Genomic DNA, 14,191 nt, shown 5'->3' on the forward strand with positions numbered 1-14,191 from the left:
CCATCGAGGCGGTCATGCTCTGCGGGTACTTTGTTGCGGCGGTGGTCATCTTCCGGACCGCGGCCAGCACCGAGAACGCGCTGCGGGGGCCGGCGCGGAGGTCCTGCCACGCCGTGCCGCCTCTTGACAAGGGCATCAAGATCCCCTTCTTCATCGGCCCTACGGATGTCAAGGTGCGCGAGGTTTTCTGTCTAGCAGTATGTCGTTGATGTACTAACCTGTAACGCCCGTAAAATTCACCAACCGAAATCACTGCTAAAAATCGTTTTCAAAATCTTTCACCGCGTGAGCTCTCAAAAATTCCAACTTCCCGGCGAATTCGCCATCCCGGCATCGAAGCCGACTGCCGTCCATTCCTTTTTCCTTTTCCTCTCCGTGAGTCACGCCGCGTGCCGGACGGAAGACCGCCGCGCGTGCCTGCGACCGCTCCCCACAATCGCTCCATCTCTCTCTTTTATTCTTCTCTTTTTTTTCCCTCTCCCTTTTTCTCCTTTTTTCTTTTTCCTTCTCCCTTCCTTTTTCTTTTCTTCCTTTCTTCCTTTTCCTGGTCACGCGCCTGCCTCCTCTCTCCTGTCGCGCCTGGCTCCCCCACGCCGCGCCAGCGCTTCCCCCTGGCGCATGCCACCTTCTGCGCCTGGCCCCGCTCCCTGGCTCCCAACACGCGCCCCCGGCCACACTCCTGCGCTGCGCTCACGCCCAGGGCACGCCAGCGTGCTGCGCGCACGCATGCCACCGTGGAACCACCTCCACACGCCGCCCCAGCCCAAGATCGCGAAGTGACCGAGGAGGAGCCCGAAGAGGAGCTTGAAGGCTAGTACCGCGAACCAGAGCCCGAGGACCCGTACCGCGAGTAGGAACTCCGGGAAGATTTCGAGGATGGCAAGTCCAATCTCACCCTTTGATGCATATTTATCCTAGTTTTTCAAACACAACCTATTGGAAGGTTGTATGCTAGTGCCTTTGTTATATGCTAGTGCTGTAGTGTTTCATTGTTTACCTACAGCTCTAGTGTTACAAAACTACTAACTGTGTAGATGTTGTGGGTAGACTTTGTTCTAAACCAAACAAAACTCCTGTATGATTTCTGCTCAGATTTTTATTTATTGTTGAGTTCGAGAATTTACAAAGGAGAATTTAAGATTAAAGGATTCTAGAAGCGATTCTTTACTTTGTTCTGAACGAAACTAAAGTCATATATGATTTATGCTCAGATTCTGAATTTCTTCCTCCAGGCAGCCTTTAATAGTTCAATAATTTTCAAAGGACAATTTAAGATCAAAGGATTCTCTAATTTACTTGAGCAAAGTTTAATTGAACTAGATATATGCAGTAGAGTGAATTGACACTTCCATCATTTCTATTTACTAAAGTGGCTATGCAAATATCTGATCTAATTCAATTTAATTTCAGGCAGCAAATTTATAGCTATGGCCACCTTGCAGCAAGTGTGGTTTACCATCTCATCAGTTGATAAGGTAAAAAACACAATGTTTTATAAGAACTTTACCAGCTAGTTACAAATACTTGATTATATTTTTACCAGTTCCAATCACTGTTAAATTACCAAGACTTATGAGTATATATCTTGGCAATCATGGAATTGAAATTTGAGTAAATTATATTACTGAAATGCTGATTAGTGTTTATAGTTTAGAAATAGATTAGTGTTTACTGATTTTCTGTTTGTAATATCCATGCTTTGCCTTAAGTTGAATGTTCTTTTCAGTTTTTCAGTTCAGAACTAGGCATCCGGATGAATTGACAGTTCCATCATTACTAGTTCTTTTCAGTTTTGACAACTTGAACATGGCTGCTATCTGATCGAGTTAATTTTGTTCTTGGTTAGGTAAAAAATACAACGGAATAGAGTTAGCGAGAACTACCATCCTTTATAATACTTCAGTTCAACTTCAAGGTGAACTTCAATGACCTTTAGTTTGACTAAAAGTTTAATATTGAGCTATCTACAAGTTCACAAAACTAGCTGAGAGTCATGTACTCGGGTATACAATGAGTTATGTATAGATTTTTAAGCAATCTGTCATATAAAGTTCTCTTCAGATCTGAAAAGATGTATATTATAGGGCAATATTCATTTTCCTAAATAAATAACACTGCTAGCTTATAGAAAAGACGCCCTCTTGTTTGCCAGCAGCTCCCCTTTATAGCTATTGCATTTTCATTCGATTAGAAGTTCAACAATCAGTTCTACAAAGAACTAGGGAGAGGAACTTAATTAATGGAACTATTTGAAGCAACAAATGGTATAGCAGGCAACTGCTATTAGTACTATCATATTTCCTTCTACTTCCAGTTCCTTTGTACTATCATATTTCCTGCTATAGCATGAACTTTGTGCTATAGCAGGCAACAAATGGTTCAACAATCAGTTCTTGTATAGATGCACATGCATGTGAGTACTACATTGACAATATGATGTGTCTCATTTTTTGGATTGGTTGCAGGAAATGTAAATCGAAGCTATGCTTTGCTTTGTACCGTGGTATTATTAGGGCTGCTATTTTTCTGCCAGCTATGCTTTGTACCATATTTTATATTGTGATTCATAGGAACAACAAAGTGTATGTTAAAATACATGTGAAAGTATTTGTGATGTATATAGAGGATAAAACCTGTGTATTTGTGATGTATATGAAATATATTTCGTGTCCTTTTTATTTTTTTAATTTTTTAATTTATCATGGAGACGCATTTTTGCCAACCCGCATCTCCAATGACCCTCTCATCGGAAACGCGGATTGGCAAAATGCAGGTTATTGGAGACGCGGGTTGGCAAAAACGTCATCTATAGCTCCTCTCATCGAAGACACGGAAAATCCGCATCTCCTATAACTTATCATCAAAGATGTAAATTTAGATACGCGAAAAAATTGCATCTCATGCGTCTCTAAACCCGCGTCTCCGGAGGACACGGCTTACGTAGTGGTTGGTCAAGGTCCGCCATCCTTGGCGTCCTATTCACATGTATGACTTCGTAATCAGCCTGTACAGGGCCCTCTGTAGTCTGTCCTGTCCGTTGGAATTAAACCGCGAGTCGCGAGAGTGCGCGCATTCATCCTGTTGACCAGCAAAGCACCTACGGGTCCGCATCCACAGTCGTTCACGCACATCTCCTACAGTGTAAGCAGGGTGGCGTTCTTGGGAGCTCCGCCAACCAATGCTGGAACACGTGCTCTGATCTTCTTGTCCGATCATCCGATGGATGGTAAGCTGTTGCCCCGATTCTTGTTCTTCAGTACCACGCAGCATTTCGCTCCCGAAGAATCCTAGATCAAGCATCAAAGATTGCTAAGAGACACTAAGCTAATTCCTAAATCCTAATGTTCAGGTTTATCTTTAGAACTGCCGATAATAAACTTACAAGCTCTTTTCCAGTGGTTTAAAAGTACACATCGGTACTTGTTGTTACTCCAAGGTACTTCCCTTTGTTTCCACCGTTTGCTCAAAAAAATAATTTAAAAATAAATTTAAGGACTACTATTTTATACTTGATCCTACCAATTTGGTACTTCTCTTTAGATATTTCAAGGTATTTCCTTTGTTTCCATCGCAAGATTTCTTAGGATGGACGGCTCTCATTTTTCCAATCATTCTAAAATTTCTCTAAACTTATAAATCTATTGGATTTATATATATATATATATTTAATAGAAACTACTATTGTGCTAGTGAAAAACGCTGACGGTGAAAAGTTACAAATAAGTAGTATTTCTTTTACTGTAAAGTGCGACTAGGGTATTTTCTAATTCACTTGTGTTGCACCTTTTTCATAACATTGCATTTTTTTTCTAAAGGGTACTTGAATTTATTATATTAGTATATATGTTATAGATCGGGTATTGTTATGAATTACTATCGGAGGTTTTTATGCTACAAGTGTCTTTTTTTTTGTTTTGGACAAAGTTTTAGGACATCTGAAGTTCTTTTTTTCCATGACGTACTGGAGGTAGGTTTTAAGACATCTTAAACAAGAATTAGTCTTATCTATTTATATATTCTTTCCAACTCTACTTTGGATTGGGTAGGTTTTATGCACGGGCCATTTGTTTCATTTATAGTTAAAGGCATAGTTTCATTTATTGTATTAGGACATCGGTTGTCGACCGTATAGCTATTTTTCATTTAAGATTGGAGGTTTTATGCTACATCTGTATATATATTTTTTGACCAGGTATTAGGGCATCATAAACTCCTTTGTTGGCCAGGATTGACATATGTTTTAAGATGTTTTAAACAAAAAATATTATACTCTATACCGTGCTTTGTCCTCCCTCCGTTCCAAATTGTAAGTCATTTTTTTAGCTTTGTCCTAATTCAAAAAAAATTTACTAAGTTTTAAAAAATGCACAAAGATCTAAAACATCTTCATTAGATATACCATGATATATATCTTGACAGCGTATTATTTAATATCATAGATGTTGATATTTTTCTATAAAATTAATTAAAATTAAATAAGTTTAAATTAGGACAAAATTAAGACGATCCATAATTTTGGGACACACAAAGTATTAAAGATAGGTTTCGTGCAATATGCCCAATTGCCCATGATGACAGTTCGGTGCCCTTTTCTTTGAAGTCTGATGACTGATGAGGTACCGTGACACCATGCAAAGGGAACAATGCATCCATGATCCATCAGCCATGATGAGATCGAGAGGGAGATCCAGCCAGGTCCCCGGTCCTGGCCTCCTGGGCACGGAAGCCCCAGCCGGGCAGCCGGAGAAACGATGCGATCGCGAGCCGTTTTCTCTGAAGAGAAACACCCGGCCGGAGTCGTCCCCGCCCAAATTAAAAACTCAGATAAGTTGGCGAAGGCGACGTCGCGCGCTCTGGTCTCTTCACTCCGCGAGCACAACGAGTGGCCCTCCTCTCCCGCCGCCCCCCTCCTCCAAACCACCCGCCCCATCCTCACCCACCCGCTGCCAAGCGGAGCCAGCACTGCCCCGGCCCCGCGCGTCGGTGACGTACACGGGCGGCCGCGAGCGAGCACGGGACAGTGGCAAACCGGGGTCGTCGTCGTCCACCTCCACCCTCCCCGTCCTTAATGACGCGCTAATCAGCGAGCTTAACCCCACCGGCTCGAGCGAGCTTGCTGATGCTGTAGCGGCGCGGGCGCAGGGGCGGGCGGCATTAGCGTGCGGCGTCACATGGGTGTGGGGGTGTCGTGGGGGCTTGTACGCTAGCCATTAATACGGCAGGTCGCCCATCCCATCGCGCCCGCCGCGCCCCCGCCCGTCTTCCTTCCTCCCCCCCCACGCCCGCTTAAATCCCCCGCGCGTCTCGGTCGCGCACCCCACCCCGGCCGCCGGCTCTCCCGTCGCTTCCTCCCCGCGCTCGCCGCTCCCCGTCTCGTCCGCTCGTTCGATTGGCGGCTAGCCGCGTGCTGGTTGGTGGCTGTCGGGCGCCGCGGCCCAGTCGAGGAGATGGACTCGGTCATGGCCGCCCCCGACGCGCCGCCGCAGGCCGTCGTGCTCGTCTCCGCCGGCGCCAGCCACTCCGTCGCGCTCCTCAGTAAGCCTACGCATTTCGTCGAGTACGGCTGTGGTGGTTGATTGCGCTTTCCGCTGACAAGTGGCCGTGCTTCTCTGCTTTTTTAACCCCCCGTGTCTGCTTGCCAGCGGGCAATGCGCTGTGCTCGTGGGGCAGGGGCGAGGACGGGCAGCTCGGGCACGGCGACGCCGAGGACCGGCTCGTGCCCACGGTGCTGAGCGGCTTCGACGCGCCCGGGATCACGTCGGTCATCTGCGGCGCCGACCACACCACCGCCTACTCCGAGGAGGAGCTGCAGGTCTACAGCTGGGGGTGGGGGGACTTCGGGAGGCTGGGCCATGGCAACTCCACCGACGTCTTCACGCCCCAGCCGGTCAAGGCGCTGCAGGGGCTCAAGATCAAGCAGATTGCCTGCGGGGACAGTCATTGTCTCGCCGTCACCATGGCCGGAGAAGTGCAGAGGTTAGACGGCTACTGACAGTTAGTAACCGCTAAGCATGTTTGACAAATTGTTTGATAATCAGTTTTTGTCAAGTTTCACATCATAGTATTCTGTTGCTCTACCTGAGTTTTGCGTTCACCTATTTTATTGTCTGATCCTTATTTGTTTATTTGTAGTTGGGGCCGTAACCAAAATGGACAGCTAGGCCTTGGAACTACTGAAGACTCGCTGCTCCCACAGAAGATTCAGGCTTTTGAGGTAAAAAAAGGAGACACTAAAATCTTCATATAGATTGATCTAGATCATACTAGGAAAAGTTTTTGGACTACCTTATTGCACTCGACACTTGTTCAATGCAGCGAACTAAGTCGCATAACATGTTTATGTGAATCACGACTATGAGTTGAAGTGTCAGATTCGTATCTTCCTAGATGTGTAACAATACACTAGCTATAATAATGAGATATACCATAGCTGTGCTGTCACTATGTTCCCCAATAATGGTGATGTGAACATCAGCCCTTACCCATTACATCTTGTTCCTTCTGGAGAGCTATCACCATTTGTCAATGTCCGGTGCAATGCAGTTAAGTGCTTATGGTCCTATATTTGTAGGGTGTTTATGTGAAAATGATTGCTGCCGGTGCCGAACATACTGCTGCAGTAACTGAAGACGGTGACCTCTATGGATGGGGTTGGGGTCGATATGGAAACCTGGGTCTTGGGGACCGTAATGACCGTCTGCTTCCGGAAAAAGTATCTTCTGTGGAGGTAAATTATCCAACTGTCTCGCTCTTTTAGTTTGAAATCAACATGTCAACTCAACTGATTGTCTACTAACACCTTCAGCACTTAAAACTGCATGAAAATTGACCATTCCATCTTGGACCTGTTGCAAGTCAAAACACACTTGTTATTCTTTACTTGATCCATGAGATATGTCACCTGGGCATATCTTCAGCTGTGAGTTACTCATTTCTTATCTGTACCTATGTTGTTTTTTGAAAGTAAATATGTACCTATGTTGTCATCTTGAAACATCCCTCAACCAAAACCACCCTCGGAAGCTAATCTTTTTTCACGATAGAAACCATCAAAATACATAGAGTTCAGCTGATTAATCCGAGGTCTTTGTTCTTGTCTACTTTATCCAAATGATCTATCTTTCAAATATAAGCATGCAGTTCTACCAATTATATTTTCCAGTCCTGACAAAGTAAAGCACTAGTATGCCATCATCCAAGCACATAGTAGATGTTAAATATCTGATTTATTGGCTCCATAGTTAGTGAAAAGGTTTTTCCTTATTATAATGAGTATTTTCTATTTTCCTCGTTTTTAAATGTATGGCAGTTAAGACCAGCTATTAGTAAATCAGATATTTATCACCCGCTATGTGAAACAAATCTAAACAAACTAATCTCAGAATCCAGTTTTCCCTGCAGCTTGATCTTATTAATTCTTTCAATAAGTTAGGGTTACTTTCACAAGGATATGGTCATTAGGTTGTGTTCTCGTATTTTCCTTTTACTATTATTTCTCTTTCTGTTGTTCCAGGTTGTTCTATATTCTTATGTTTTGCCTTTTTTGTAGGGTGAGAAGATGGTGCTTGTTGCATGTGGATGGCGCCATACCATTACTGTTTCTGACTCTGGTACAATGTACACTTACGGTTGGAGCAAATATGGTCAATTGGGACATGGTGATTTTGAAGATCATTTAGTTCCACATAAACTTGAAGCTTTGAAAGATAGCACTATATCCCAGGTAAGCTACATTCCCAGACATGATTTCATGAAGGATTAATACAATCACACATTTAGTTTTCACTTTTGTGGGCTTTGGAAAGACACTGCTATGCACAGGCAGACAGTGTCAGAGACATAACTTATGCTGAAAACTTGAAGAATGCAATTTTTACATGTTGTCTGTACTCTGTAGTATAAATGTTCTTTTATTTTATATACAAAATAATTAGGAAGTCTCCCCAAAAAAACTTAATTCCCTGTCTGACTAAATTAGCATGTTGTCAAGTCTTCTTGAAATCTTAATATTATCTGAGCTTTGGAAGAAAAGTTTATAATACACGTGTTCTGCTGATTTAGATTTCAGGTGGTTGGAGGCATACGATGGCACTTACATCAGAGGGAAAGCTTTATGGGTGGGGGTGGAACAAGGTCATTCTCTTAGTGCCTCTACTTCCTTTTGTGCCCCATAATTGCTTTTTCATTCAAATTGCACAAGCAAGATTCTATTATACTTTTATCGATGAAGTTTCCATGATGATTGAAAACTTCTGCTACACAGTTGAAAACAAGTTGAACCTTCCCTCGGTCAACTTGACAAACTTAGTTCAGAATTTGAACATTGTTCTTGTTACAAGGAATATGATTGAAGATAGATCGCTTGGAAAATCTCCATTGTTCTCCACTATAGGGAACATAGTCTATATATTGTCACAACTTTAAGCTATATCCAATCTCTTGATAAAACTCCCTAGCATAGGTGTTAAACCCTTTGGTTATCCCTCTTATCATTTGAGTTGTCTGTTAAATTCCTTGGCAGCCATTGACCAGTGGTAGATTGTCTTTCACCACTTTACTCCAATTTATTGTTGTTTAATGGTAATGGGGAATGCAAATTGGATATCCCTACAAAGTTGGTCATTTATCTCATATCGAGCTCAGTTATACCTGGTATCAAGAACATTCAATTATACATTTATACCTATGAAGCTCTTATCATTATCAGTCAGCAAATGTGTGCCAATCCTTACAACTCAAATAACTTAATGTAAAATGGTTAGTTTAAAGTTCTGAACTTAGCCTGTCCTGTTTTACTACTCTAGTCACAGGTTGTGCTCAGGTCTATTTCGGTACTGAGCTTTGCTTGAGTGCCAGCTCAATTGTATTTTATTTTCACTTCTCCATGTGATTTTTTTCTATCATTTTTTACACTGATTGTGTTTCATATTTTGAGCCTGCAGTTTGGACAAGTTGGAGTTGGCAACAACGATGATCATTGTTCACCAGTACAGGTTCATTTTCCAGAGGAACAGGTATGGCATGTTTGTGGGACGGTTTTATGCCGAACTTGTGCTCAACTAAATGATCTGCGTAGTACATGCATCACAAAAAGTCTCAGACACAACACTAATGGTCGTTCATTGATTCATGTGAATGGAGATTGCCAACTTCTGCTTATTACTGCTGTTTCTGCAGAAAATTTCCCAAGTTGCTTGTGGATGGAGACACACACTCGCCCTTTCCGAAAAGAAAAACGTTTTCTCCTGGGGAAGGGGTACTAGTGGACAGCTCGGCAATGGAGAAATAGTTGACAGGTGGTTCCCATCTAGTTCACTTGCTCAATATCTTTTTCTTTTTTCCGGAAGAAACTCGATATCTTATATTTGCTATCTATATGTGCTCTTCCGTGCTAACAATTTATCGACCTGTGCCATCCTGAAGGAATACACCTGTGCTGATTGACGCCTTAAGCCCAGACGGTTCTGGCTGCAAGAAGTTAGAGTCATCCGCAGCAGCTCCATTTGCAGGTTTGTATCACATCGTGCTCTAGTAGCCGCAGATGCTTTTACGGACATGCCATTGACGTGTATGCGCTATGTTTTCCAGCCAAGGTCTGGGTCTCTCCGTCAGAGAGATACGCCATAGTTCCTGATGAGAATGTAAGTTCAGTTCCCACCTGTTTAATTCCAAACAAATTACTCGCTGATGTTGCTGAACTGAAGTTCCTCTATGTGCTCATGTGCAGGTTCCCAAATCAGGCGAAGGCACCGCGCGCGGCAACGGGGCGGACGCGAACGTGCCGGAGAACGATGTAAAGAGAATGCGCGTGCAGTCGTAGTCCTACCACCATCTCCCCCTCCCTTAACCCTAGTACACTATAAAGAAAGAACCGGTTGCCTTAGTCCCTGCTGTTTCCTACCCAGAGGTGTTCGATTTTGTGCATTCTGTTCAGCCGAAGTGCTCCCTCTCTCTCCGGTGCGAACCTCCTCCTGCTGTTGGGACCTGAGATGGTGACATTGTCTCTCCTGGTGTTAAGAACTCGATCTGAGATGGTGCCGTTGCCTCGCAGCAATGTGTGATTCGCCTCGTGGAGGTGACTTGCAAAATCAGGCTTACACTGCTGCAAAATCAGGCTCACACCGCTCTCCAGCATCTGCTGTTAAGATGTGTTTCTGGGTCTTTTACATTCCGTGGAGGGTACAATAAGCGCCTCATCCTCGTTCCTTCTCAAGTTGCAGATGGCCAACCAAGTTATCAAGCAGTCACACACCTCTGAATTGTCGTGGTTGGCTTTTCATTTCCACCTCGCCCAATAAACAAACAGATGTGCAGCTCGGCCTTGTCCATGTCCATTATATTTGCTCGGCCTGTGAGCGCGGCGGCCCAGGCGCAGGAACGAAGAAGCGCGTTGCCGGGCGGGGCCGTAGTGGCAGCGCAGGCACGCACGGACCCGCCGAGGCGCCGGACCCAAATGTGTTGGCCATGGCTGACGGGCTGGCGCGCGTGGTGGCCTCGTCTGCGCGCGGGGAAAAGAGAGAGCATCAGACCATCAGTGCATCACCAGGCATGTGCGTGGCTCTTGTTAGTTGTTGTACGTACGTTGCACGCGTCTTTGAGCCCTTTGGGTCCTTTCCGGTTTTCATTTCGTGGAAAGGCTCTTTGAGAATGATACGGCAACCGAGCCACCGCGCACTTGTTGTTCCGGTCTGGTCATGCGACGCCGGGCGCACCTGACCTGACACCTCGGCCGGTGGCCCGATCGGTCGCTGCTGCACGGCATATACGTGTGACTGTGTGAGGCAAGCGTCACGCTCACGCCTCGACGGCGACACCGGTCGGATGATGGGTGTGGGTGCCCTGGGCGCGTCACGCCACGGAAACGGCCGAAGCGCTAGCACCCATCAGACAAACCCACCGCACGCCACGCCGACCCATCGGGCGTCAGGTGCCTGCCAAGCCAGCCCGCCCGTCCAGGTCGCGGTCGCGGGGACAGCCGTCGCCATCGATTGTCCATCCATCCTCCGGTCCCGTGCGCGGCAGCGACCGCGGCTCGCTCGGCGCCATCCCTCTCCGCGCCGGGACCGGGGGATCGCAGCACCGGACCAGCTGATGATGCTGTGATGCAGCCGAGCCGATGGAGCCCCGCACCTAGGCGCGGCCTACGCTTTTGCCTGCTCTGCTCGGTCCCGGGCTCCCTCCCGGCTTTGACGGGGGTCGGGGTCTCTGCTGTACGCTCTGCCAGCGGCGGACCCGGGGCGCGCGACTACGGGTGGACGTACGCCGCGCGCGCGCCCTCCTGTCGGCAGATCCATCCGCACACCCAGACGGATGGCCGGCAGACCTGGCGGATGGATGCGTCTCATCTCATCTCATCTCATCCCAACCCGACGCACGCCATCCGCTAGCCGCCGCGCGTACGTGCGCTGCTCCGGCCTCCAAAGGTACGCACATCTCCTCGTTGTCAGGGACGTCTCGCACGCAGTGGATCGACCATTCGCGATACCACCACTGCGAATTACGTAAAAATCACTGCGAACCGACAACACAACATGGATCGGACGGATCGGTCCGGGTTGTATATATAATATATATGGCGCGCTCGTGTCCGTACGGCCGGAGCGATCGATCGAGGAATTGAATTTTAAATACCAACCGATATTACCACTCCACTTTCAGACCAGTACTAAAGAAATATTAAAAAATAAAAAAAGAAATCTGCCGACTGCCCCAGCCGCTGTCCGCCGCTCCTTGCCCCGTCATCGCTCCTTGCTCCGTCATACCTGCCGATGCTCCGCCGCCGCACCCTTCCTTCTTGCCTCCGCCGCTCTTCGCCCCGCCGTCGCTCCTCACCGGTGTCGCAGTGAGAGGTGCACGGAGGGGAGAGGGAAGGGGCAGCTGTGAGGGGAGGGGAGGGGAGGGGCGCGCTTGGAAGAATGGGAGGAAGGGAGAAGGGAGAGAACAGAAGAATGGGAGGAAGGGAGAAGGAAGAAGGGAGGGGCAAGGTCGGCGTGAGGGGAGAAGGGAGAGAGGAGCGCCGTTCGGGAGAGAGGGAGGAAGGCGTGCGGATAAGACGGTAAGGTTGGTACCGGGTGGAGGCTTCACCCGGTATTAGATTGCACGTTAGTACCGGTTGAAACCTCCACCTGATACTAAAAGGGTTCATGAGAGTTTTGTTGGGGACTAGCTGTTAGGCTCGGTATTAATACTCGTATTAGTACCGATCTAAAATACAACCGTGCCGACGAACGGTTAGTTTTCCAGCGTTGGACGGCTTTGGACCAGCGCCACCACCTACTGGGCTGGGCCAGTCGCGGCGGCACCAGTCAGGGCTAGCTTCACCCAAGTAAGGGAGCGAGCGCATTGATATCGGCAGCGACCGACGTCATCTCCAGTCTCTAGCTGGCCGTGCCGGCTACCGATCGATCCAGCCGAGCGTTAAGAATGGACGACTTCACCTTCTTCCCCGCCACCACCACGATGACGCCTGCAGAGAAGCTGCCGCCTGCCGCGGTCCCATCATCAGGCTCGCCGTCGTCGTTGGCGCCGTGCCGCAAGCTCCCGTTCTTCCGCTTCGTGCCGGCCGCCCCGCCTCCCTCTCCTGCGCCGCCGGCGGAGCCGACGAGCCGGGCCACCGGCGTCATCATGGCGGAAGATCAAGAGCCGCGGCTGCCGGAGAAGAGCGCGGGACCGGGAGCGGGAGGAGATGCCGCGGCGGCGAAGGCCGCGGAGGTAGAGGACAGGATGGACCAGCTGTGGGAGGACTTCAACGAGGAGCTGGGCCAGCTGGCGCGGGCGCGGGCGCGGCGCCGGCCGTGCGGCGGCTCCTGGCGCGACCGCCGCGACGACGGGCTGCTGGCGATGGAGGGCGGCCGCACCCGCACGTGGTCGGAGCCGTCGCCGTCGCCGCCGTCGGACGCGGAGTCGGAGCCCGCGGCGCGCGCCGGGTGCGCGCCCGTGCTGCGGCCGTCGGCGAGGGCCGCCGCCGGGGCGAGGCACTGCCGCCGCCGCGCGGGGACGTGGGTGCTGCTCATGCGGATCTTCCGGAGGCTCTTCGTCATCGAGAAGACCATCTCCGAGGCCGCCGTCGCCAGGCAGCGATCCAGCACCAGGGCGCGCTGATGGCACGCACGTGCGCTTGGCTGCTTGCTGCCCGCGCAATCGCTTCGCTTCCATGACCATGAGCGCGTGGTGAGTGACTTGGTCGGCCTGCAAGAACCATGCGTGCATGCTTCTGATGCAGGAACCATGCACCCATGGGTAAATTATGTTACTCCATTAGACATATATACAAGTAATGATCGAGATTTGTTCTTTGACGCTGTAAGCCTCTCTGTAATTAGGGTTCATTATCAGATACAGAGAAATCAAAGTAGTCCATAGCAATGATGCAATGTCACTCCATTTCTCATTCTTCTGTCCACTTTACTTCCTCCGTATATCAATCATCTATCAATCTGATTCAACTCAATAGCATAAATGTAAAAACGAGAAAAAGGCAACGCCTATGCAAATACTTTTTTTTTTATTTTTCCGGAAAGGAAGGCAAGAGTTTTGCCATGAGTTTTATTAGACGAGAGAATTTTTTAAAAAAAAGAGCAAAAAAACAGGTGTGCAAATTCTTTTTTCACTGTGCACTTTAGTCACGAGGCGATGTCTTGTGACTCATGGTATCGTACTATCGTACCTTCGGATCTGAAGAAAGAAAGGCGCACGGCTTACCAGGACAAAGTTTTTTGGTGTGGGTTCGTGGGGATGAAAGGTGCTCGTGCTATTTTGCTTGGGAGGATGCGTGTTTTTATTTGGGCGGCTCACATAAGGACAAGGGGATTAGCTCGTACTAAAGGCAAAAAAGAGACCGCGGACGGGGACGTCCAACCTCTGTCCTACCTCATCACAACAGTAAAACCCTGCTGTGCTTCCCAAGGAAACCTCTCGATCCAAAAAGCCAGCAAGTATATTGTGTAAGAATGGGAGAATAACATCTTTTCACAATCACATCTTACTAGCATAAAAGTCGTCGTAATCTTGGACTTCAAATCAAATCCGATGTCTCTAGATAAGATCACAACAATAGAATGCTAAACATTAGAATCGTAGAGATGCAAATTCTATTGACTAAATCATAGAATCTGGGCTCTAATCTAGATCCTAAAGACGTAAAACCATATGGCAGCACCGTGAAAGTTTCCGCGTTCTGCAAGGTAATCAC

The 14,191-nt window shown here is 47.7% G+C and overlaps 2 protein-coding genes across 2 annotated transcripts; both read left to right on the forward strand.

Moving 5' to 3' along the window:
- Nucleotides 1-5,128: 5,128 nt before the first annotated feature.
- On the forward strand, nt 5,129-10,110 carry LOC117864521 (ultraviolet-B receptor UVR8). Its single transcript, XM_034748658.2, has 11 exons — nt 5,129-5,535; nt 5,643-5,976; nt 6,133-6,214; nt 6,572-6,727; nt 7,550-7,723; nt 8,062-8,133; nt 8,943-9,014; nt 9,178-9,296; nt 9,424-9,509; nt 9,589-9,641; nt 9,728-10,110. Exons 1-11 carry the CDS (start codon nt 5,448-5,450, stop codon nt 9,818-9,820), a joined length of 1,329 nt encoding a protein of 442 aa, XP_034604549.1. The 5' UTR covers nt 5,129-5,447; the 3' UTR covers nt 9,821-10,110.
- Nucleotides 10,111-11,960: 1,850 nt separating this feature from the next.
- On the forward strand, nt 11,961-13,383 carry LOC117863452 (uncharacterized). Its single transcript, XM_034747151.2, has one exon. The coding sequence runs from the start codon at nt 12,424-12,426 to the stop codon at nt 13,099-13,101; it is 678 nt and encodes a 225-aa protein (XP_034603042.1). The 5' UTR covers nt 11,961-12,423; the 3' UTR covers nt 13,102-13,383.
- The last annotated feature ends 808 nt before the right edge of the window (nt 13,384-14,191 follow it).

This window comes from Setaria viridis, chromosome 7, assembly GCF_005286985.2.
Source record: "Setaria viridis chromosome 7, Setaria_viridis_v4.0, whole genome shotgun sequence".
In the NCBI taxonomy this organism is placed as follows: Eukaryota; Viridiplantae; Streptophyta; class Magnoliopsida; order Poales; family Poaceae; genus Setaria; species Setaria viridis.